The sequence below is a fragment of the Schistocerca cancellata genome, chromosome 3 (assembly GCF_023864275.1).
Source record: "Schistocerca cancellata isolate TAMUIC-IGC-003103 chromosome 3, iqSchCanc2.1, whole genome shotgun sequence".
NCBI lineage: Eukaryota > Metazoa > Arthropoda > Insecta > Orthoptera > Acrididae > Schistocerca > Schistocerca cancellata.
The window spans coordinates 853,498,226-853,525,437 of NC_064628.1; the positions used below are offsets into that span (position 1 = coordinate 853,498,226).

The 27,212-nt window shown below is 39.9% G+C and overlaps 1 protein-coding gene across 2 annotated transcripts in view; it reads left to right on the forward strand.

Moving 5' to 3' along the window:
* Positions 1-27,212, forward strand: part of LOC126177122 (inactive pancreatic lipase-related protein 1) — a 118,825-nt gene that overhangs the window by 75,138 nt on the left and 16,475 nt on the right. For both annotated transcript variants that reach the window (XM_049924392.1, XM_049924391.1), the window contains 2 exons: positions 11,841-12,092; positions 18,245-18,451. In XM_049924392.1, the coding sequence (XP_049780349.1) occupies positions 11,841-12,092; positions 18,245-18,451 (459 nt within the window). The remainder of the gene's footprint in view (positions 1-11,840; positions 12,093-18,244; positions 18,452-27,212) is intronic.

Here is a 27,212-nt window from a genome sequence, read left to right on the forward strand (position 1 = left end):
AAGTTTCAGTCAAGCTATCACCACTTTTATAAAGTGTTGACAGCTTAGGTCTATGTGGAAACATTCCAATTTTAAAGGAATCGCTGATAATGTCAACAAGTTGAGAGATAATGTTATCAGTACCATATTTAATAATTCTGTCAGGTATAATGTGAGATCCATGTCATTTATCACCCCTTTCACCTTCTTTCGGTGTTACTTGATATGAATACACTGTTCTTTCTTTTATTGGAATTTCTATCTGTGTATTTGGATTATATTTACTTTTGATCAGATTTTGAGCTATATCAATATGATGATCATTAAATGTATTAGATATAATAGAACTGGATGATCAACAATTTCATTTTTGTTTTATGGTGAGTTTATTGCTTACTTGATCATGTTTCCCTGCATGATTATTAATAAGCTTTAAACTTTTATTTCATTTTGTTGTTCCCCTTTTTGATGTTTGAATTATTTGCTGTTCCTGCAGGCACTATAGTTTTCCTGTGTTTTTTACTAAAGCACTTCACACAGAGTTTGAAAGCTGTATTCTGCTTTGTACATTTATACAGTATTCACAGACATTGTGATGACTTTTGATTTCACTTGTTATCCATGCATCTGGTTTTTTATTGATTTTAATTATCTTCAATTGGAAAGAAAAATAGTAATAGTATTCATAATTAGACAAGAATATGTTGAATTTTATATGCACAGAACTATTTGTTTTCTTGTTCCAATTTACTTTTTATAACATGAGATTATGGACAAGTACTCCACCTACTGAACTACCCAAGCATGATTTGCAACTCATCCTCATAGCGTTCCTTCTGCCATCGCCTCATCTCCTTCCTTCCAAGCTTCACAGAAGTTTTCTTGCATTAACTTGCAGAACTAGCACTCCTCAAAGAAAGGATATTGCAGATAGATGGCTTAGCCCAAGCCTGGAAAATTGTTTTCAGAATAAAATTTCACTCTGCAGGAGAATGTGCGCTAATATGAAACTGGAAGGTAGGAGATGAGGCAAAAGGCAAATATACCAGGTTTGAGTCCCAGTGATGACTGGGTGTTGTGTGATGTCCTTAGGTTAGTTAGTTTTAAGTAGTTCTAAGTTCTAGGGGACTGATGACCATAGATGTTAAGTCCCATAGTGCTCAGAGCCATTTTGAGTCCCAGTCCATCTCACAGTTTTACTCTGCCAGGAAGTTTATATATGTTTGTCATTGTTGCATTTCTTGTGAGATTTCTTTAAAATCAGTTGAATTACTTGTTGATCAGAGAAACCTCAGTTTTATAGCTATGTCTTTTTATCAATTAAGATCTGGTCAACAGTGCTTTTTCTTTTGCTGCCATAATCTGTGGTATCTCCTACACATAAACCCATATGGTACATAGAGTAACTTCCCACATACATTGTGTGCAATTACCACAATGAGACATTCAGAGTAATTACAGCTCATCTGATGATTTGGCAGTAGTTGTTCTCCTGACACATCATTCACAAATGGAAAATGGAAGACCAGAATGAGTGGTACTGCATGTGCCCTCTGCCACACACTGTAAGGTTGCTTCCAGAACATGCAGATGTCCCTACTCTCTGCTATTCACTGTACAGTGGGTTGTTGAGTATGGATATAGTTGTTGATCGATGAAACAAGAAATGAAGTAATTAGTAATGGCATGAAGTGCCCTCCATTGTGCAATGGGCAATTAACTTCACTGTGTGGACCATTCCATAAATCTGTCAATCTCTACACTGTGTATCTTCAGTTAAAATTAAAATGTGACTGAAAACATGTGTCATCATGAGATTTAGTAGAAAAGTTATACTTAATGTTTCTGTGAAGTTATAAAGACGGCTTTGATCTGTATTAAAATATTACCTAACTTACAACTCAGAGCTTTGTGTATGCAAGAAAGCTAAGCTACACTGCAGTTTGAATTCCACTGTAAGGTGTGTCTCCTTATAACTGGCTGGTTGAGACAGTTCATTACTCAGTCAGACCAGGCCTGGTGCCATAGTGATTCAGAGTTTGGCTCATAATCATGAAAGTCTTAGTTTAAATCTCTGCCTGGTATTCAATGTTTAAGCTTTCCATGATTTTGTTAAATCACTCAAGGGAGGATTCTGACAATTTCACAATAGCAACAACTGATTCTTCCCCTCTGTCCTTGTGCTCGTCTGTTTCTAATAACCTCAATCTCAACACCACATGAAACTACAATTTTGACATTCCTTTCTTACCTCCCTCCTCACTCCCACCCTCACTCACCTTTTTTTCCCCTTCAGTTAACCAGAGAGAGGTGTTCTGTTGTCATCATCATCATCATCATCATCATCATTTCATCCCCATCGACATCAAGAGATTGGGAAAGCTGGGCAGAGCAGAAGGATAGGTCCAAATGGGAATAGAGTGTGTGGAGTCTGAAAGAGATGGTCAACCAAGAGGGCACCTCTCCGATAGGTTCTGGGAGAATCCCAAAGGGGATGGTGCACATTAAAGTCACTGAGCAGCAGAAAGAGGAGAGGGACTTGCCCAGTAAGCTGGAGACAGTCTGCCCTGGTGACATCAAATGACGGAGGGATGTAAATGGTAGAAAGGGAAAAGGTTAAGTGAGGAAAGAAAAGGTGAACTGTGACAGCTTGAAAGCAGGTAGTCAGGGAGATGAGTTGACTATGAACCTCATCCCATCCTTGGGGGGAAGGAAAAACAGAGTGGGCAGAAATGTGAGATCTCAAAATGGTCATGAGGACGTAATTTTGTTTCCTGAAGGCACAGAACAATGGGGCACTGTGATTCAAAGAGCAGCCATAAATCCTCTATGTTGAATCAAAGACCATGAGCATTCAATTGGAGGAGAGTCCTTATGGGGAGAAAATGAAGGGGTGTCACCTCAGCAGCTGCCGAGTGCCAGCCATTGAAGACTTGCTGATACAAGGCACAGAGGCAGGAGGATTCTGCTCCATGAGATATACAGAAGGGTCAGCATTCTATTTCTGTCGACCTGTGGAGAAAAACTGCGCTAGTCTGCAGTTGACCATCTCATCACTTTGCCCACCCATGTCATGAATGGTTTTCTGCAGAAATCCCAGACTGTGGCCACATTTTTCAACTTGGGGAAAGCTTATGACACCTGCTGGAGGATGGGTATCCTCTGTACACTCTACATGTGGGGCCTCTGTGATTGCCCAATGTGCTTCCTTCAGGAATTTTTAAAAGACTGAGTTTTCAAGGTGTGTGTGGATTCCGCCTTGTTGGACACCAGGAAAACGGTGTGACTCAGGGTTCCATCCTGAGTGTCATCCTCTTTGCTATCACCATTCTCCTGCTTGGCATCTCTGGCTCCATTTTTGCCATCTACTACAGTTCTCCACAGACCTGTCTCATGGAGCAGCATCTTCAGCAGTGTTTCAATCATCTTTACACATGGAACATTGACAATGGCTTTAGTTTTTCACTGACAAAACTGTTTGTATGAATCTCTGGCGGCACAGTTGGTTTCTTCCACCATCCTTACATCTCGGGCCTGTTGGTCTTATGTTCATTGAAACAACGAAATTCCAGGGGCTCATTTCAATAGGAAATTTTCTTGATCCTCCCACATGTCTTAACTGGCAGTCCACTGTACACAGTCCCTCAATGTCTTATGTGTCCTCAGTGTTACTTACTGAGGAGCATATCAAATGACCATCCTCCATTTGTACCGCTCCCTTGTCCATTCGAAAATAAACTATGGGTATTTCATTTATGTATCTGCATGTCTATCCCTCTTACTCTGTCTCAATACTATCCACCATCATGGCATCCAATTGGCCACTGGCGCCTTTTACACTATCCCAATTGAGAGTCTGTATGCAGAAGCTGCCGAACTACTGCCGTCCTACCGCTGTGATTTTCTGCTCAGCAGATATACATGCCATTTGTCTGCCATGCATGGCAACCCATCCTGTGCCTCCTTCATTGACAACTCCTTTGACCACCAGTGTAGGGTGCGTCCCTCTTCTCTGTTACCTCCTGGAGTTCACTTTCAGCTCTCGCTCTGGCAGCTTAACTTCACGCTACCTGCAGCTTTCCCCGTGGGTGTAAACCCTTCACTACCTTGGCTTCATGCGGTGGCTTGTGTTCATTCACTCCCTACGGACACTACTCCAGCCTTGGTCTATCACCTTCAGTTTCATGACCTTCGCATGGAACTTCACGATAGTACCTTTGTGTACACTGATGGCTCTCAGACTGACCCTGATCCCGGGTGTGCATACGTCATTGGTGCCAACATTTTTTGGTATCAGCTTCCAGAACACTGCTCAGTATTTACAGCAGAGCTCTTTTCCCTGTATCAGGCCATGCGGTACATCTGGCATCACAGGTTTTTCGATTGCGTCATCTGCTCAGACTCTCTCAGTGCCCTTCAAAGCCTCTGTGTCCTGTACACCTCCCATCCCTTAGTGCTATGGGTCCAGAAAAGCTGTCACTTGCTCACTTTTGATGGAGCCACTGTGATGTTTATGTGGGTTCCTGGTCACGCTGGTCTGACAGGAAACAAGGCTGCTGACACTGCTGCCAAGACTGCAGTCCTCATACCTCAGCCTGGTAGTTCTTACATTCCCTCCAACGCTCTCTGTGTTGCCATCTGTCAGCAGATAGTGTCACTTTGGCAGCATCACTGTGCCTACCTTCATGGGAATAAGCTCTGGATTATTAAGCCTCTCCCAGTGGCTTGGATTAACTCCTCTGGGCCGTCTCACTGCGAGGAGATCATTTTAACTAGATTGTGTATTGGGCCCTGTCTTTTTAGCTATTTCCATTTGTTAAGTGGTGCTCCACCACCACATTGTGCTCATTGCACTCAACTTTTGATGGTCCACCATTTCCTGATGGAATGCCCTTTTTTTAACTGCTTACATTCACGTTTGTATTTGCCATCTGAGTTATCGGCCATCTTAGCGAATGAAGCATGGGCTGTCAACTGCATTTTACTTTTTATTCATCATAGTGATATGGTGAAGGCCATTAATTTTTAGTTCTGGACGTCCATTTCTCTACAGCATATTTTATAGACCTTTCTCCATGTCCCTGTTTTTAGTTGTCTTCTCTTCCATCAACTGGGATTGATGTGTAGTCATTTTAGCTCCTCTATTTGTCTTTGTGCTCTACAGTTTTGACATGGGTGCGTATGACTCTAGTTATTTTTGCACCCTAAAACAAAACAAACAGACAGGCAGTCAGCCCAGTCCAGTCTTTGGAGGCATTGTAATTTTTCTGGTGGTCACCAATTACATGAAAAGAAACAGAAAACAATTTTTTGTAGTTACGAAAGAAACATACGTCTAATTTATAGTACAATGAAGCTTTATGAAATTTCAACATTATGTGAATATTACAATGGTCAATTGCCTATCAGGGCTTCTAGCATACATTTTCATGAATAACTCAGAAACAAATGTATTCATAAATAACCCCTTAGTGACACAGATAATTGTTGTTTATAAATGTTATGTTGATTATATGTTTATGGTACTCAGATGAGTAGACTCAGTTTTAGGAGCCCTCTAATCTGTATTTAATCAAGAAAGTGAGAAAATAATGTATACCCCAGGGTAGGAAGTAGGTAAACAGTTACATTTCTTAGAATTAGTGGTTGCTAGAAAAGAGGATATAATAGGTTTTCCCACCTACCATAAGCCAATGCAGTCAGATGCAATAAAAGGACAGATTCCAAAATCTTTCACAACCTAAAAAGTATTCTTCCATGCTATGGCAGCACGTCTTAGTAAATCACTGCTAGAACACAGAGATACAGTGAGAATTTAGTACCCTCAAACAACTGGCAGTAGATAACAGCTGTAGGAGTAAATAAAATTTACATTTCCTTAACAGAAAATAGGAGAGAGAATGGTTACAAAAAAACTTCAAAAACATAAGCATACCAAATTACCAAAAGAAGAAAATATATTTATTACTTTGCAGTATCAAGGTCTGCTTACTAAGAAATTAGCACCAGCCTTCCCTAAGAATTTCAGAATAGCTTTTTGGACAGCAGGGCACCTAGGATACAGGTGAAAAATATTAGTAAAAGGGAAAAAAGGATTAATAAAAAAAAATGTGCCAGGTGTATATAAATTGAAATGGATTCATCTGATCAGCTATATATTTGCCAAGCAGAAGCCACTAGTGGCTTCTACAAGCTCACTTTGACACAGTCATAACATGGACCTTCAATATTACTGATCTAGGGAGCTTGTCTTTGTGAAGTTGTTGGCACTGGAATAAGCATTACTGTTTTGTAGAAATATAATAACACAAGTTATGATAATTGTATGTGGTGTGTGCACTGGTGGAAATGTATGTTAACTTCTACAATGAAGGTATGTAATGTTAATTACACTAATGTGAGCTGTTCAGTTTTTCTGGAATGTAAAAAAAAAGTTTAAAACATTTTTTTTAAAGTTATGTTAACAATTATGTATTTCTTGTAAGCTATTGTTTGAGAATGGACAATGTATGAAGCATGTTTATAAAGTTTGGTCTCAAATTATTTTTCACAAAGGAAACATGATTATTGGCAATGAATGTTACATTGATGGAAAGGCTGTGCTTTCAGCTACTTTTTGAAGTAATCACTGTTGCAATCGATGAACATTGGCATGTGCTGTGGTCTTTTTTGTATGCCATTATCATAGAAATCTGCCAGCACGTTGTGTAGGTAGCACTCAGTCTGGGTTTTCAGTTCATGGCTTCAACGAATTCGAATGGTGCCACTGATAAGACTTCTTTTTAGCTTCATGTCTTGTGCAATGTATCCTGGTTTCATTGCCAGTGACAACTGAATCTAAAAATTACTCATCCTGTTCCCCATAGCATTCCAGTAACCATTGGGCCGCTTCATCACATTGCTATTTATGGACTTTGGTGAGCATTTTGGAGGCCCGCCTTGCACATATCTTGTGACAATGCAAATTTTCAGGTAAAATATTGTCATTTGTGCTATTTCTGGGTTCAGGGGTCTTTTCACACAGCTTGTGAACTGTCACATGCTGATCAAGCATTAATTTCTGCACATTTGCAATTGTTTTGGCCAAAACTGAGGGCCAACCATAATGCTGTTCATCATGGATGTCTGTACATCCATCCAATCCACTTTTACATGTTTTTGACATCCATACAGGCCCACAGACTTCATGCTGCACACAATTTGCAGCTGGTGGAAGAAGTGAAAAGGAGCTCCATCTTGAACAGCTAGAGCATGTACAGATGTAGATCAGTTGGAATGGTGATTACACGACAGGAACTCAGTTGCTGTCATGTAATGAATCTCAGCTAGACTTATTGTTACTCAGGCCCATTACAGCTAACAATGTGTAACTAATGCCACAGAGAAGCACCTGTTGTTGAAGTACACAGCACACCAAAGCATCACAAGTCATATGATGACTTTCTTACTTTACAACACCTAGTAAATTGTCAATGGGGATTGACAACCAGGCTCTTGCAACACACACAAATAAAATTATACTTTGACTAATAATGGTGGTTGTTGAGAAACACAGTCTCTCTCCAGCTTCTCCCTCCAACCACAGTGTGTTCTAGTTCCATTAGGACTGTGGCTATGAAAAATGAGTCATGGATTAAATTCACAAAATCACTGTTTTTATTCAAATTAGCCACCCCCTGGAAACAGTACACAGCTAAAACTGTTTTAAAATTGTTTTGGAACAGTCACTGCAGTCCTTTTTTGGAATTTCATTTGGAACTGTAGTTCGTTTTTCTTGGGTGTTCTTTTTTAGGAATTGCGCTTAGTGCTGCAGTATACCTTTCTTGGGTGGCCTTAATTGCATCACAATGGTGTACTTCCATTGCCAGCTTCAATTTGGGAAACAATCAAAAGATGGCTGTGGCCAAATCTGGTGAATACTGAGAGTGATCCAGGACTGTGATATGCCCACTGGCCAAAACCTCATGCATGATACCACTTTGTGGGCTGATGTACTGTCATGGAGGAACAACCAGTATCCTGCCTCTTCGCATTCATGTCAAATTCAAAATTTTTTGACCCGTACACAATGGAGGACACTGAGATAGTATTCAAAATTAACAGTTGCCCTTCTGGTACAAACTCCGGATTCCTTTAGGGGGAAAAAAACTATTAGCATTGTCTTCATATGACTCTTTTACAAGCACACTTTCTTTGGTTTCAGCTTCTGTGAGCTCAACCATGCTGCATGCTGCCACTTTCTAAGGGACTTGTCTTGGAAACACCACATCTTGTTAACAGTTACAATAAATTTTGTCAAATAAATATCACTTTGGATCACTTGCAAGAGGTCTTTGCAGGGTTTTACTCAGCCATGTTTTTCACTGTCTGAAAGTGGGTGCTACAAAAACTGTGCACAGACTTCTCTTTTGCCAAACTTCTGTGCACAAGAGTTTTCAGTATTCCTGAAAGGTTCTTGATGAGTTGTACAGAAACACATCAAATTGATTTAATGATTTCAGCAATTTTTTGCACATTTTTGTCTGTGTGACTTGTCTGCCACTTCGATGCTTGTGGTGTCTTCTTAATGTCCTCTCTGCCATCACGAAATAGAGCATATCACCAAAAAACATTTGAATGACTACCATAAAAACTTTTCAACATATAAAATGTTTCACTGGCTGATTTGCCTAACCCAACAAAGAACTGGTGTTGCCTCACAGCTCCACTGCCATTTTCCAAAGAGTGTCAAACACCTATTGTTACATTTGTGCCCAAAACACCTGCCGCAATGATTCTACACAGCTGCTGTTGACACTTCAAGGATCGTAATGCTGCAGCTCACCATGAGATGGTGTTGCACTCTGGATTTTCACCAGAGCTGTCTTAATGAAACTGACATCTCTTCAGGGTCCCCGTCTTGGCTGCTTTCCATCAACACAGCTCTCTGTCACTGATGATGTGGATGCACTCACCTTTCTTTTCATATACATTTAATCCTGTCTTTTGGTCTAGGATGCGGTAATACATTTTGTTTAAACTTTCCTTAATCTAAGACAAATTACTATTTCTTTTCCAGTTAAATTTAAGACACACAGGATGACATGATTTTATGATCACATTTCAGCATGAAAATATTGAAATTTTGGGTCACTGGTGACACAAGATAGCACCACATCACCTTGTGTTCAGTTACAATCCACCAGCCATAGAAACATTACACAGTCATAAAACAAGAGTACCTTATGCATAATTACAAAAAGGAGAGGTGCACTAATGTCCCATGCCCAGATCCTAGGTTAAACAGCCCTCATGGATGTGGAATAAGTCGAAAAATCTTAAATATATTTTCATTTAAAAGGTAATAACCAACTTCTCATATAATGTGTAAATACACAATACTCTGATAGGCATATGATGATTCTTAGACTATTGTAGCTATGCATCGCTAAAAAGAAAATCTGTTGTTGATTCTTATTTAAATTGATCAGATTACTGCTACGAAGATGGCCAAAAGTAATATTTTACTTAACATTCATGTTATTTAATACTGCTAAATGTTTAAAACAGTGACCTAGACAGCCAGTCCCTGTTGCAGGCCCACCTGGTGGCTTCCAGGACCAACAAAAGTTTGGGTTTTTGTAGTCCATATAATTATTATTGACCAAATTTAAAATGCTGTCATAATATACTCTTAATGATGTATAATCTTACATTAAAAGTCTAACACAATAAGTAAAAGTATTAAGTATTAAAGTTAGAAACTCTGTATATGTCTTGAGACAGTGTAAATAATGGCATGCAAATTATCCAGATTTTCCTGAATGAAATTATCCAGATTTTATTTACCCGGGGTTTGAGAAAGAGCATTAGCAACTTCTTGATAAATTTTACACACAATTCCATACCATTTCAAAACTTTTCTCACTGACAATCCCCAGAAAAAATTAATGGGAAAATGTTTATTACTTACTTCATTTTCACTGTTTGCGCAGTAATACTTTAGCATCAGTCATGCCACTTTAATTTATTACTTCTTTACTACTAACACTATGTGCTACACATTTTACAGACCATATCCACATATACCACTGGATGTATCTGCAAAATTACTGTACAACACACAGTTCAGGAGATGTGATGTCACAAATGCACTAAGAACTGGCTTTTCTTAAAATGCAGTGCAAATTACCCAGATTAAACTCACCTACTGTTAATGAGAGCACTTACTAATATATTTAAGACATTAACTCTATTGTTAAGTAATCAGATGTTTGAAGCTGTTTTATACATGAGATTTTGATTCTTTAAAAGGTCAGTTGTGAGGAGTTACAGGTTATCAGTAATGCAAGTGTTGATTAGTTCTGCTGAGAAATTTGTCAGTAACATAGAAGGAATGAAACATCAATAGATCCATTAGTTTCCTTCTAAACTGAACTTTATTAATTGCTGAATTTTTCATTGATGTTGGTGAGCTACTGGAAATTTGTGATCTGAAAGATGTCAGTTACTTAGAAAAAAAACACAAATGACTCTAAATCTATGTGTAGATTATGCTTATGTCATTCTATGAACTGAACTGTTCTGGTTTGAAAAAGAGATGTATTATTTATGACAAATTTCATTAAGAAATAAATACATTGTGCAGCAGTAGTTAATATTCACAGTTCCTTGAATAGATCTTGAGTTCACACCACAAATAATTTGTATTACTCATTTTTAACTCAGTAAACTTTAGTTTGGCTTGTTGAGTTAGAATGATCTCATGTTATGAAATTGAAACTGTGGAATGAAAAGGCTGACAAGCCTGGCATTGCCTGAATATTCATTTTGCCAATTTTCTATTACAAATGAAAACAAAAAAATTAACTGTGTTTGTTGTGTAATATCAAAAAAATTTCATTTCCATGTAGTCATGAAAACGCCTTTGAAATTATGCAGTAGACTCGATGTGAGATGAAGACTCGGTGTGACATGATGCAAGACAGTTTCTGAATACTGGACGCTGTTGATTCGCATGTGTATGACACAATTTTGTAAACATCTCTATGGCAATACCTCTTCATAACTTTGTAGGTGGCTATTGTTATCACCTGCAGCCATTTGCATTTCAACAGCTGTCAAAAGCACTGCTACATGTGTCGGGGATTTCCTTAAATGGACTCAAATGTAGGAGTGTCATGGTAGTAAAGAATAAATGTATTAAAACTTCATGCATGGTGCGGCATTTTTTCATGCATCTCAGTATTTATGAGATCATATCTCTTGAACTATGAGTCGCATGATGACACATTTGTGTAAGTACATTCAGTAGTATGTGTTGATGCTGTCTATGAAATATGTTGCAAGTAGAGTTAGTAGCAAAGAAGTAATAAATTTAAACATCAAGCATGATGCAGTGGTTTTTCATGCATCTCATTGTTTATGAAATCATATCTCCTGAATTATGACAGGTTGCAGGGTCTTACCCCTACAGAAACAGTTGCCTGACAGTAGGGGGTACGCGTACCAAGTCTGGTTGAAATCAGTCCAGTGATTTAGAACAAGATGTGATATAACCTATGTCTAACAGCATCTGAATTACAAATAAAATTTTGTGTAAGGTGATTACACATTTCTGTGGTATGCTCTTCTGAATTTCATTAACTATCAAGTTATAGTCCCAAGGATTCAATTATGTCATCTTTTACCTGTTTGTCATCATATTTTTGACATACACTTGGAGAAAACCTCTTACAGCCTTGTAAAACACTGCAGTTTTCAAAGTAACCTTTTAGTTTATATTCCTGTCAGTTTATGTTCAACTATATTTAAAATGTTATATGAGTCAGTAGATAATAAGTGTACTGCTCTGAAGTAATGCATGTGTTTGATGTTGACAGCATACTTGAAACGTGGTGACCACAACATTGTTGTTGTTGACTGGAGTGAAACCACAAAAATTCGACCCTATCCACTCAGCATTTTGAAGCTGTCAGCATCAGCAGATGAAGTTTCTGAGGCTCTGATAACACTGCTTGATTCAGGTCTCCAAAGAAATCTCACACACTTGGTGGGTCACAGCATGGGGGCTCAGTGTGCTGGTCTTGTCGGTGATCGCCTTTCTAAGACCCACAAACTTCCTCGAATCACAGGTCAGCTTCCAATTTTACTTCCTATGTGTACCTTAACGAAGTGGAAAGATAAATTATGTTATGTGTTGTGCTTTAAAATTCTCTCTGTTCACAGAAATATTTTAAGCTTGATATGTCATATATGAATATGAGACAGATCAGTGTTACATGAAAACTGAAACTGGTAAGTCACCTCACGCACACATGAACACTACCTCCAACCAATCTGAGCAGATCCTGGCTGAACATCTGTATGAGTGTGCTTGCTTGTGTGAACATGTGTGTTTGTGTGTGTTTCTTTTCAGAAGAAAGCTTTGTAATTATTTAACAGTAGATTAATTGTACATTCAATACATGCCTCACAGGAACATGAAACAGTTATGCATGTTCTTAGAACTGACTATTGTTTTATTGGGTTACTGAAGATGAAGTGGGAAACAGCAACACAGAAACATAATACAAGTAGTGAGCAGGCTGAAAATATACAGTGTTGCAGATCTGGAGAGATGCACAAGGAATCTTCTGCAGTCAAATGTAACACTTTTATCTGGGCAAGGATATAGTTTCAATGTTGTAATATAAGGCTGTCACAGGTATAGATTTCCCCTTGCCCTCACACAATCTATCTATCCATCCATTCATGCACTTTCATCTATTCATCCACTGTGTTCTGTAAATCCCATCCTGAAGGACAGCCTTCAGTGATGTGGAATGAATAAAGTCACACTTTAACAGGAGGTAGCTACCAATGCTAACTAATTCTGTAAAATGTACCGAAAACAAATTATGAACACTTCTAACCAGCACAAACTAATAATTCCACTGATTATTTGTGGATTACTTTCAGGTAAGGAAAAAGCAGCTACTTTGAAGAAAGATAAAGCTAACAAAGATTTCTGGTCAGATGAGTATCGGGTAATATCAACAGCAGCAGAAAATGGTGTAACAGGTGTAGGATTCGTTATGAATAGGAAGGTAGGGCAGAGGGTGTGTTACTGTGAACAGTTCAGTGACCAGGTTGTTCTAATCAGAATTGACAGCAGACCAACACAATTGACAGCAGACCAACACCGACAACGATAGTTCAGGTATACATGCCGACGTCGCAAGCTGAAGATGAACAGATAGAGAAAGTGTATGAGGATACTGAAAGGGTAATGCAGTACGTAAAGGGGGACGAAAATCTAATAGTCATGGGCGACTGGAATGCAGTTGTAGGGGAAGGAGTAGAAGAAAAGGTTAAGGAGAATATGGGCTTGGGACAAGGAATGAAAGAGGAAAAAGACTAATTGAGTTCTGTAACAAGTTTCAGCTAGTAACAGCAAATACCCTGTTCAAGAATCACAAGAGGAGGAGGTATACTTGGAAAAGGCCAGGATATATGGGAAGATTTCAATTAGATTACATCATGGTCAGACAGAGATTCCGAAATCAGATACTGGATTGTAAGGCGTACCCAGGAGCAGATATAGACTCAGATCACAATATAGTAGTGATGAAGAGTAGGCTGAAGTTCAAGACATTAGTCAGGAAGAATCAATATGCAAAGAAGTGGGATACGGAAGTATTAAGGAATGACGAGATACGTTTTAAGTTCTCTAACGCTATAGATACAGCAATAAGGAATAGCACAGTAGGCAGTACAGTTGAAGAGGAATGGACATCTCTAAAAAGGGCCATCACAGAAGTTGGGAAGGAAAACATAGGTACAAAGAAGGTAGCTGCGAAGAAACCATGGGTAACAGAAGAAATACTTCAGTTGATTGATGAAAGGAGGAAGTACAAACATGTTCCGGGAAAATCAGGAATACAGAAATACAAGTCGCTGAGGAATGAAATAAATAGGAAGTGCAGGGAAGCTAAGACGAAATGGCTGCAGGAAAAATGTGAAGACATCAAAAAAGATATGATTGTCGGAAGGACAGACTCAGCATACAGGAAAGTCAAAACAACCTTTGGTGACATTAAAAGCAACGGTGGTAACATTAAGAGTGCAACGGGAATTCCACTGTTAAATGCAGAGGAGAGAGCAGATAGGTGGAAAGAATACATTGAAAGCCTCTATGAGGGTGAAGATTTGTCTGATGTGATAGAAGAAGAAACAAGAGTCGATTTAGAAGAGATAGGGGATCCAGTATTAGAGTCCGAATTTAAAAGAGCTTTGGAGGACTTACAGTCAAATAAGGCACAAGGGATAGATAACATTCCATCAGAATTTCTAAAATCATTTGGGGAAGTGGCAACAAAACGACTATTCACGCTGGTGTGTAGAATATGTGAGTCTGGCGATATACCATCTGACTTTCGGAAAAGCATCATCCACACAATTCCGAAGAGGGCAACAGCTGACAAGTGCGAGAATTATCACACAATCAGCTTAACAGCTCATGCATCGAAGCTGCTTACAAGAATAATATACTGAAGAATGGAAAAGAAAATTGAGAATGCGCTAGGTGACGATCAGTTTGGCTTTAGGAAAAGTAAAGGGACGAGAGAGGCAATTCTGACACTGCGGCTAATCATGGAAGCAAGGCTAAAGAAAAATCAAGACACTTTCATAGGATTTGTCGACCTGGAAAAAACGTTCGACAATATAAAATGGTGCAAGCTGTTCAAGATTCTGAAAAAAGTAGGGGTAAGCTATAGGGAGAGACGGGTCATATACAATATGTACAACAACCAAGAGGGAATAATAAGAGTGGACGATCAAGGACGAAGTGCTCGTATTAAGAAGGGTGTAAGACAAGGCTGTAGCCTTTCGCCCCAACTCTTCAATCTGTACATCGAGGAAGCAATGATGGAAATAAAAGAAAGGTTCAGGAGTGGAATTAAAATACAAGGTGAAAGGATATCAATGATACGATTCGCTGATGACATTGCTATCCTGAGTGAAAGTGAAGAAGAATTAAATGATCTGCTGGACAGAATGAACAGTCTAATGAGTACACAGTATGGTTTGAGAGTTTGAGAGTTTGAACTCGGGACCTTTGCCTTTCGCGGGCAAGTGCTCTACCAACTGAGCTACCGAAGCACGACTCACGCCCGGTACTGACCCGGAACCCGAGTTCGAGTCTCGGTCGGGCACACAGTTTTAATCTGCCAGGAAGTTTCATATCAGCGCACACTCCGCTGCAGAGTGAAAATCTCATTCTGGAAACATCCCCCAGGCTGTGGCTAAGCCATGTCTCCGCAATATCCTTTCTTTCAGGAGTGCTAGTTCTGCAAGGTTCGCAGGAGAGCTTCTGTAAAGTTTGGAAGGTAGGAGACGAGGTACTGGCAAAAGTAAAGCTGTGAGTACCGGGCGTGAGTCGTGCTTCGGTAGCTCAGTTGGTAGAGCACTTGCCCGCGAAAGGCAAAGGTCCCGAGTTCGAGTCTCGGTCGGGCACACAGTTTTAATCTGCCAGGAAGTTTCATATCAGCGCACACTCCGCTGCAGAGTGAAAATCTCATTCTGGAATCATTTTTTTTTTCCAGTTGTCTCCAGCTCTTCAATTTGCTTCCTTTCCCATTCCTTTTTCTTTCTCCGATGCAGTATCTTCTTTGCTTTCCTTTTATCTTTATAATTTTTTACCACTAAACGAGTATATGATTTCTCAAGCATTTTCCTGTATGCCAGATTTTTTTCCTGACTTATTGTCTTACACTCTTCATCAAACCAGGAATTCTTCAGTTGTTTTCCTTCTTTCCCTAGCACTACTTCTGCTGCCGTAATGACTGCATCCTTGCAAGTGTTCCATTCCTGATCCAGATTATCACTTACACTAGGGGTGTACAATGCAAGATTCTCAGCAACCTTCTCAGAGTACGTTTTAGAGATGTCTTCATTTTTTAACTTCCATACTATACACTTACTTTGAGGTGTTTCTTTGACTTTTCTTGCACTGGATATTCAAACTCTAAGTTTCGCAGTTACAAGGTAGTGGTCTGAATCTACATTAACTCCTCTGCAAGTTTGTACATCTACTAAGTTGGAGGAATGCCTGTCATCAATAATTACATGATCAATTTCATTGAAAGTACGCTGATCAGGGCTACTCCATGTTGCTTTATGAACCATTTCATGTGGGAACATAGTGCTACCTACAGCCATGTTATGTGACAGTGCAAACTGAATGACTGTGTCCATTGTCATTTGTGTATTCATGGAGTTAGGCTGTGCTTTCCTATTGCTGGGAGGTAATGTTCTTCTTTACCAATCTGTGCAGTGAGGTCTCCAATAATTATCTTAGTGTCATACATAGGGTATCTGCCATAAGTTTTCTCAAGGTTCTCAAAGAAGGTGTCTTTACTGATATTTCTGTGGGTGCATGTACATTGATCAATGAGTAGTTTGAGAATTGGGTCTTCAATCTCATATGTGAGATCCTAGATGTTATTCCAGTGAATCCACTCACTAGGTTTTTAAATTTTTGTCTTGTCGTGAACCCTGTACCAAATTGATGGTGGCTCTCTGAACCATGATAGAAAATTATCCAGCTTCCTATATCAAGCACTCTGTGTCCAGTCCATCATATTTCCTGCAGGGCAATTATGCCTGCCTTTGTTTTATCAAGTTGATCTAGCAGTGACCTCAGGGCCCCCACCCTGTACAGCTATTGTACATTCCAGGTTTCAATAAACACATCATTTTTTCATTTTTATTTGCCTTTAACAGTGCCATGTTGTCGTCCATAAATCTGTGCAGCTTCTTTACTCTGAGGTTTCTGAACAAGAAAGGATTGTTACAGGAAGGGTTGTTAGCCACTTGCCCATCCTCCAACTTGGAGGACCAGGATTTGTATGAGTTTTACTCGTTTAGGGAACCTGGCTTCACTATGCCTATAGAGCTCTCCCTGCTCTATGTTGTGGGACACACTTTGTCTAACTCCTTTGTCAAGACCACTCCGGTTTGGGTGACCCTGCCAGTAGCTACACTACTATTGCTGACACAGCTCTCGACTACATCGGAACAAGCAAACCTTCGTGCCCAGCACTGAAGGTACCTTCGATAAGGCGGTGTCACCTGGGAAGGATCCCTATAGTTGCATCTGTTTTATCTCTGTAACTTTAAATGACATCCTGTTATGCATATCACATTTCTAGAAATACCTTTACATTTGTGATGTATTGTATTGACATAAGAAGATAATTTTTTTTTAACTAGCTTCTTGCATTCCAGAGCAGCCACAAGATCTGAGATATGTTCAGGTACTCTCCACACTGTAGATGCCTGTTAGCTTCGATGTGACCGAGGCAAAGTCTACATTAGAAATACTGGGCGACTGATAGCACATGTGTATCAAAGCATGAGCAGTGAGTGCAGCTGCAGCATACATCAAATCAGCCATAGCTTAATACCAACATGACTGTGGCCAGTTTATTAATTTTCAAGAACCTTGTGTGCTTGCTGGCTGCTGTGAATGTGCCAGCACAAAATAAGAGAGCCCATTGAAATAATTAAACACCCCATTAGCATGAAGAGTGAGGATGGCTACAGGTTGCTGAAGCTGCATGTGAACTGGATTTAACAGTATAAACAAATGGCCACATGGGAACTGATGTGCAGCATCAGTGTCCAGCTTCAGGAAAACACTACCCTGGGTACAACTTCCTAATTTACTGTTGCCCACCAGTACATGTCAGATTAGCATAGGCAGCAGCCAACCATACAGCCACCCCTCTATATGAACCTTTACTTCAAATTGTCCATTGGTATACCAGAATGTGCCACCAGTATCCACTTGAGAACTGAAATAACACGGTTCATAGATGGTATGTAGGTAGGATCATTTCCAGAACTTAGAAGTTAGCCACTCCAAAGATGAGATCATTGTATTTAGTCAAAACATCTGTGGTGTAGTTGTTTAAGCATTTTATAATGATTTGGCCTAACACCTAAAATTCAATTATTAAAGTGGGTTTATTGTGTTTATGTATAGCGGTTAGTCTCATATGGTAAACTAATATCTTAAAACAGGTTCACTGCCTTGTTCACATGCTCCAAAATTTTTGCTTGGTTTACGAACTGAAAATACAAACTGCAAACTGCACTGCGAACTGCAAACTGCTTGAGAAGGCTCTGAAATGATGACATTATTTTTGCTAGGATTTCTTAAAGATCTCATGTGTTCAGTAATAATAAACATGTTATATAAAATTTTACAAGCAATATTCATTACTAAATTTATGCACAGCACTTGACCCAGCTTATCCACTCCTGTACATTTTGGGAAACACTCACATCAAGGAAACATCAGCAGATTTTGTAGATGTGATTCACACTGATGGTGGCAAATATGGAGCTCCAATGAATACTGGCTCAGTGGACTTTTACCCAAATGGTGGAGAGAGAATTCAGCCTGGCTGCCCCAAACGATCACAGGGATTGTTAACACCATCTGGTAAGTAAGTTACACACATGCAGTGTCATTATGAAAGTGATTGCAGAATGCTGTTACATATGTATTTGTTTCATTAATAAGTATATGTTTGATTCACTTTCTGCAGTTCTAGACATCTTTTCCTGTCATTGCCTCTAAAACTTCCTTATTTACTCTCCATTTTTTCAAAGTTCCTATGGAGTATTTTTATGTGAATTTCTTTCTGCATATTATTAAAATTGCTTTTTGCATCACTGATTCTTACAGTTTTTGTTCCAAGAATTAGAAGAGGCACTTGGATAGAACAGAGTTCACAATTGTTTAACAACAAGTTATGTTTGGTGACCTCTTGTATTTTATAAAATCATTACAGATTAAGAGAAGTAGTCAGTTTGACAATATTAATGCTGAATTTTTGAAAAAATCAGCATACAATGTACAAATGAATTTGAGAAACAGAAATTCCATCAGTTTGGAAAACAGTAGTAATAATTCCAATCCATAAAATAGGTAAACCTGGCCCTGACATGAAAGATTTCTGTCTGGTCTTGTTAACAAGTAATCAAGGTATAATGATAACAGATTAGTTTCTGGGACTGAAGATGGCATCACATTAAAGCAACAAGATACTTGGCCATGTAAACAAATTCTCGACAAATTGTGAAAAAATGTAAAAATTGATCTACAGGGTGATTCAAAAATGCATGTAAATATTTCAAGGGTGTATTTGTGAGGTAAATATAAGACAAAAATGTTCTATACAATTTTTTCCATACTTGGCTTATTACAGAGTTATGAACAAAACAGGATAATACATTCAATACAACGTAAGGTATTTAATTCCCAGAGTTCACGGTTTAATTACAGTGCATTTGGACTAACAACGCAAACTGATAAATAAACGTGACGTAACAAACTGAAACAATTCCTCGCGAACACTGTATTCATTTAGGTCCTGTTGATTGAACTACAGCAATGCACAATAACTAAGGAAAATTGAAGCATTTTACAGACTGTACTGTACTGTACTGTATTTGCACAAATCTTAATGCAATGCATGTTCAAAATGCTGTCCCTGAACTTGCAGACAGACCCGTGCTCGTCGCATCAATGATCTCTGCACATTACACAGTCCGTTCAACTCTCCACGAATAATTTCACAACCACCTTCAATTCTTTGTTGTAGCACTTCTCTGTTCGGTACTGCAGAAGAATACACCAATGTCTTTAGTCGGCCCCATAAATAAAAGTCTAAAGGGTTCAGGTCAGGTGATCTGGCTGGCCAAGCAATTGGTCCTCCGCGACCTATCCATCGATGTGGATACGCAGAATTGAGGTACGCCCTTACGTTGCGGCTGTAATGGGCGGGAGCACCATCGTGCATAAACCACATGGTGGCTCGTGTTGCAAGAGGGACATCCTGTAACAATCCAGGCAATTCTCCCTCCACAAATTCGCAGTACGCGTGCCCATTCAGCCTTGGAGGCAGAACATGAGGTCCGAGTAAGTAATTCCCCACAATACCACACCAAATGTTTATGGAGAATTGATGTTGATATCCACGCACAATTCTCGCGCCAGGATTCTCGACAGCCCACTGGTGCATATTATGCGAATTGATTACACCCGCACGAGTAAACATGGCCTCATCTGTGAATAATATCCGCCGAATGAACATTGGATCATTCAAATGACGCTCTTGTAACCACTGGCAGAATTGCTGACGGCGAGGATAGTCTTCAGGTGTCAATTCGTGCACTTTTTGCAGGTGAAATGGATGCAACTGTTGTCTCCGAAGCAGCCGCCATACAGTAGATTGTGGAAGTCGTACAGCTGGACTAATTTGTCTCGTACTGATAGATGGATCTCGGTCTACCAGGTCCAAAACATGTTCCTCGACGTTCACTGCATGCTCAAGTGGTCGACCTGAATGCGGCCCAGGACGAATGCCATACTCCCGCATACGTCTGTCCACAGATACAAACGTCTGATGACTTGGTAACCGTCTTCCTGGAAACAGCTCACTGTACCTTCGTCTTGCTGCAAGTGCATTTCCATCTGCTGCACCATACACAAGGTGCATATCAGCATACTCACTGTTTGAGTACATCATGTGCACGAAACCTTTGGCCTTCCGACGATGAATGAACGACAGGACGTACTTTTCCGTTACCAACAACATCAGCGCCATCTTCCGTACAGTAGGAGTAAACATCACGTGCAAACAAAAACAAACACTATTCATGCAGTTTCGAATCAACTGTTGGGAGATACGTATGTGAATTACGTACCAGAATATGGCATCCTGCTGCTTGCACTGCCGTCGTTTTGATACGGACATGACTTTCGTATTTAACGATAACTCTGGAATTAAACGTTTATGGAAAAACATTTATAGAACATTTTTGTCTTATATTTACCTCACAAATACACCCTTAAAATATTTACATGCATTTTTGAATCACCCTGTATACAGTGACAGCAAGTGTATTTCTACATCTACATCTATACTCTGCAAACCACCATGAGGTACATGGCAGAGGGGAAGACCCATTCTACCAGTTGTTACGGTTTCTTCCTCTTCCATTCATGTATGGAGTGAGGGAAGAATGATTATTTGAATGCCTCGGTGCATGCAATAATTATTCTAATCTTATTCTTACAATCCCTATGTGAGTGATATGTGTAGTATATTCCTAGAGTAATCATTTAAATCTGCTTCTTGAAACTTTGTTAACAGGCTTTCTCAGGATAGTTTACATGTATCTTCAAGAGTTTTCCAGTTCAGTTCCTACACTATCTCTGTGACACTCTCCCATGGATTAAACAAACTTGTGACCATTCATGCTGCCCTCCTCTGTATAAGTTCAAAATACCCCGGTAGTCCTATTTGGTATGGGTACCAAGCACCTGAGCAATATTCTAGAACCAGTTGCACGAGTGATTTTAAGCAATCTCCTTTCTAGACTGATTGCATTTCCCCAGTATTTTACAATAAACTGAAGCTAATCACTTCCCTTACCCACTACTGAACCTGTAGAGGATAGGCAAAAATAATGTAAATATGTGTACTTACTTGGGAATGGTTTATTAATAAGGGCTTGGACCCCCATTTGCTCGTAATACAGCTGTGATTCTTCTTGGGATGCTGGTATATAATGATTGTATAGTCTCTAGTGGAATGTTATGCCACTCTTGGATCAGAACCTCATCTAAGTCCTGTAGTGACAAGGGAAGTGGAAATCGGCTCTGGAGTCTGCACTTCAATACCACCCAAGAGGGTTCGATAATGCTCAAGTCCTGGGACTGTGATGGCCGGGAAAGATGCTGCAGTTCAGTTGCATGCTCCTCATACCACGGTTGTACTGTCCCGGGTGTGTGAATGGGTGCATTAACATCCTGAAATATGGCATCATTGTTGGGGAATAACATTTGAATTATGGGTGCACCTGATTACCTAAAATGCTCACATAATCATTGGCTGTAACATGGCCTGTGAGAGTAATGATAGTATCAGCAGAATACCACAACATAGTTGCCCACACCATCACACTTCCACCTCCATGCTTAACCATTGGAATCATGCAGTCAGGATTATAGGCTTCTTTTGGCATTCTCCAGATATGAACCTGACCTGATATTGGAAGTAACAAAAACGTTGACTCGCTGAACCATACGACATGCTTTCACTGATCAAGCATCCAGGATTTATGCTCTTGACAACATGTTTTGTGCTTCTTTGTATTGGTTGTCATCAATGATGGTTTCAGTATACAGCTTGTCCACAAATACCCTTATGGAGTTCTCGGCGGACAGTGCCAATAGATATGGGGTCTTGAAGATGGCTATGAGTTCTGCATTCACTTTAACCACTATAGTTTTGTGTTGTTTTCACACAATTTGTGTTAGCATATCATGATTTCTGTCATTTAGTTTTGATTTGCACCCAATATTACATTTCTTGATGATATCTTTCCATGTTTTGTGTAGGCTGTCATGACTATTGGAACAGCTGCTCTTGAAGCATTCAATAAGTTGACCGTCTTGGTTACTGATGCTCCAGCTAATTGGGACCCCACAATTTGCCCTCTTTGGAACTCTGTTAGATCTTTCATTGCACATCAATATTGGCCTCTGAATGCAAATTCGAAGTGTGTTGTTGTTGTTGTTGTTGTTGTTGTTGTTGTTGTGGTCTTCAGTCCTGGGACTGGTTTGATGCGGCTCTCCATGCTACTCTATCCTGTGCAAGCTTCTTCAACTCCCAGTACCTACTGCAACCTACATCCTTCTGGATCTGCTTAGTGTATTCATCTCTTGGTCTCCCTCTACGATTTTTACCCTCCACGCTGCCCTCCAACGCAAAATCTGTGATCCCTTGATGCCTCAGAACATGTCCTACCAACCGATCCCTTCTTCTGGTCAAATTGTGCCACAAACTTCTCTTCTCCCCAATCCTATTCAATACTTCCTCATTAGTTATGTGATCTACCCATCTAATCTTCAGCGTTCTTCTGTAGCACCACATTTCAAAAGCTTCTATTCTCTTCTTGTCCAAACTATTTATCGTCCATGTTTCACCATGTTTCACTTCCATACATGGCTACACTCCATACAAATACTTTCAGAAATGACTTCCTGACACTTAAATCTATACTCGATGATAACAAATTTCTCTTCTTCAGAAGCGCTTTCCTTGCCATTGCCAGTCTACATTTTATATCCTCTCTACTTCGACCATCATCAGTTACTTTGCTCCCCAAATAGCAAAACTCCTTTACTACTTTAAGTGTCTCATTTCCTAATCTAATTCCCTCAGGATCTCCCGACTTAGTTCGACTACATTCCATTATCCTCGTTTTGCTTTTGTTGATGTTCATCTTATATCCTCCTTTCAAGACACTGTCCATTCCATTCAACTGCTCTTCCAAGTCCTTTGCTATCTCTGACAGAATTACAATGTCATCGGCGAACCTCAAAGTTTTTATTTCTTCTCCATGGATTTTAATACCTACTCTGAATTTTTCTTTTGTTTCCTTCACTGCTCGCTCAATATACAGATTGAACAATATCGGGGGGAGGCTACAACCCTGTCTCACTCCCTTCCCAACCACTGCTTCCCTTTCATACCCCTCAACTCTTGTAACTGCCATCTGGTTTCTGTACAAATTGTAAATAGCGTTTTGCTCCCTGTATTTTACCCCTGCCACCTTTAGAATTTAAAAGAGAGTATTCCAGTCAACATTGTCAAAAGCTTTCTCTAAGTCTACAAATGCTAGAAACGTAGGTTTGCCTTTCCTTAATCTTTCTTCTAAGATAAGTCGTAAGGTCAGTATTGCCTCACGTGTTCCAGTATTTCTACGGAATCCAAACTGATCTTCCCCGAGGTCAGCTTCTACTAGTTTTTCCATTTGTCTGTAAAGAATTCGTGTTAGTATTTTGCAGCTGTGGCTTATTAAACTGATTGTTCGGTAATTTTCACATCTGTCAACACCTGTTTTCTTTGGGATTGGAATTATTATATTCTTCTTGAAGTCTGAGGGTATTTCACCTGCCTCGTATATCTTGCTCACCAGATGGTAGAGTTTTGTCAGGACTGGCTCTCCCAAGGCCGTCAGTAGTTCTAATGGAATGTTGTCTACTCCTGGGGCCTTGTTTCGACTCAGGTCTTTCAGTGCTCTGTCAAACTCTTCACGCAGTATCGTATCTCCCATTTCATCTTCATCTACATCCTCTTCCATTTCCATAATATTGTCCTCAAGTACATTGCTCTTGTATAGACCCTCTATATACTCCTTCCACCTTTCTGCTTTCCCTTCTTTGCTTAGAACTGGGGTTCCATCTGAGCTCTTGATGTTCATGCAAGTGGTTCTCTTTTCTCCAAAGGTCTCTTTAATTTTCCTGTAGGCAGTATCTATCTTACCCCTAGTGAGATAAGCCTCTACATCCTTACATTTGTCCTCTAGCCATCCCTGCTTAGCCATTTTGCACTTCCTGTCGATCTCATTTTTGAGACGTTTGTATTCCTTTTTGACTGCTTCATTTACTGCATTTTTACATTCTCCTTTCATCAATTAAATTCAATATTTCTTCTGTTACCCAAGGATTTCTACTAGCCCTCGTCTTTTTACCTACTTGATCCTCTGCTGCATTCACTACTTCATCCCTCAATGCTACCCATTCTTCTTCTACTGTATTTCTTTCCCCCATTCCTGTCAATTGTTCCCTTATGCTCTCCCTGAAACTCTGTACAACTTCTGGTTCTTTCAGTTTATCCAGGTCCCATCTCCTTAAATTCCCACCTTTTTGCAGTTTCTTCAGTTTTAATCTACAGTTCATAACCAATAGATTGTGGTCAGAGTCCACATCTGCTCCTGGAAATGTCTTACAATTTAAAACCTGGTACCTAAATCTCTGTCTTACCATTATATAATCTATCTGAAACCTTCTAGTATCTTCAGGGTTCTTCCATGTGTACAACCTTCTTTCATGATTCCTGAACCAAGTGTTAGCTATGACTAAGTTGTGCTCTGTGCGAAATTCTACCAGGCGGCTTCCTCTTTCATTTCTTAGCCCCCCTCCATATTCACCTACTACGTTTCCTTCTCTCCCTTTTCCTACACTCGAATTCCAGTCACCCACGACTATTAAATTTTCATCTCCCTTCACTATCTGAATAATTTCTTTTATTTCATCATACATTTCTTCCATTTCTTCGTCATCTGCAGAGCTAGTTGGCATATAAACTTGTACTACTGTAGTAGAAGGTGTGGGCTTTGTATCTATCTTGGCCACAATAATGCGTTCACTATGCTGTTTGTAGTAGCTTACCCGCATTCCTATTTTCCTATTCATTAATAAACCTACTCCTGCATTACCTCTATTTGATTTTGTGGTTATAACCCTGTAGTCACCTGACCAGAAGTCTTGTTCCTCCTGCCACCAAACTTCACTAATTCCCACTATATCTAACTTTAACCTATCCATTTCCCTTTTTAAATTTTCTAACCTACCTGCCCGATTAAGGGATCTGACATTCCACGCTCCGATCTGTAGAACGCCAGTTTTCTTTCTCCTGATAACGACATCCTCTTGAGTAGTCCCCGCCCGGAGATCCGAATGGGGGACTATTTTACCTCCGGAATATTTTACCCAAGAGGACGCCATCATCATTTAATCATACAGTAAAGCTGCATGCCCTCGGGAAAAATTACGGCCGTAGTTTCCCCTTGCTTTCAGCCGTTCGCAGTACCAGCACAGCAAGGCCGTTTTGGTTATTGTTACAAGGACAGATCAGTCAATAATCCAGACTGTTGCCCTTGCAACTGCTGAAAAGGCTGCTGCCCCTCTTCAGGAACCACACGTTTGTCTGGCCTCTCAACAGATACCCCTCCGTTGTGGTTGTACCTACGGTACAGCTATCTGTATCACTGAGGCACGCAAGCCTCCCCACCAACGGCAAGGTCCATGGTTCATGGGGGGGGGGGGGGGGGGGTCGAACTGTGTACTATTCGTAAACAACCTGCACTAATGCCTAGTCCGTACTCAACATGCACAGTCCAGTGGAACATGTGCCTTACCTGTATTGTTGATCGTCAAACACAACCATCCCATTACTACTACTGTTCACATTAAAATGCCTATCCCCTGTAAGTGATCATTGCATTTCATATCCCTACAAAGTGTTACACCCAGGTATTTGTATGAGCTGGTCAATTCCAGCAGAGACTCATTGATATTATAGCCATAGGATACTACGTTTTTTCACTTGTGAAGTGCACAATTTTACATTTCTGAACATTTAGAGCAAGTTGCCAATCTCTGTGCCATGTTGAAATCTTGTCAAAATCTGACTGAATATTTATGCAGCTTCTTCCAGATAATACTTCATTATAGATAAATGCATCATCTGCAAACAGCCTGATTTTACTATTAAGCAAAGTCATTAAATATGAACAGCAAGGGTTGCAACACACTTCTCTGGGGCACAACTGAAGTTAATTCTACATCCGATGATGAATCTCCATCCAAGATAACATGCTGTGTCCTCCCTAACAAAAAGTCCACAATTCAGTCACAAATTTCACTTGACACTCCATAAGCGAAGGTTTGGTACTGAGTCAAATGCTTTTCAGAAATAAAGAAATACTGCATCTATCTAGTTGTCTTGATCCACAGCTTTCAGTATGTCGTGTGAGAAAAGTGAGAGTTAGGTTTCACATGAGCGATGTTTTCGAAATCCACACTGGCTGGCACTGAGAAGGTCATTCTGTTCAAGATACCTCGTTATGTTTGAGCTCAGAATATGTTCTAAGATTCTACAACAAATCAATGTCAAGGATATTGTATGATAGTTTTGTGGATCACTTCTATTACCCTTCTAGTAGATGCATGTGACCTGTGCCTTTTTCAAAGAACTGGGCACAGTTTTTCGTTTCAGGGATGTGTTCTAGTGTATCGATAAGTGCCAGTACAAAGATGAAGAACGCAATCGCGGAGAATTCTGTGAGACAACATCAGCCAACAGTGCGCTGACCAGGATGTTACCACGAGAGGAGCAGTCTCTACAAGAAGAGAATATAAGTGCTGCTCCTGCCAGCCTCGGCCAGACAGTATACACACAGTACTAGACAGTAGCGCACATTAATAGACCGGCACTATGATAGCAGTGATGTGTGATACATATCCATTGCTTACATGAGCATTATATGAAGTACATTCAAATGAAACCTGGTCAGTGCATCTACCTTTGCCTTACACATAAGGTGGCACCACATAACTGTGG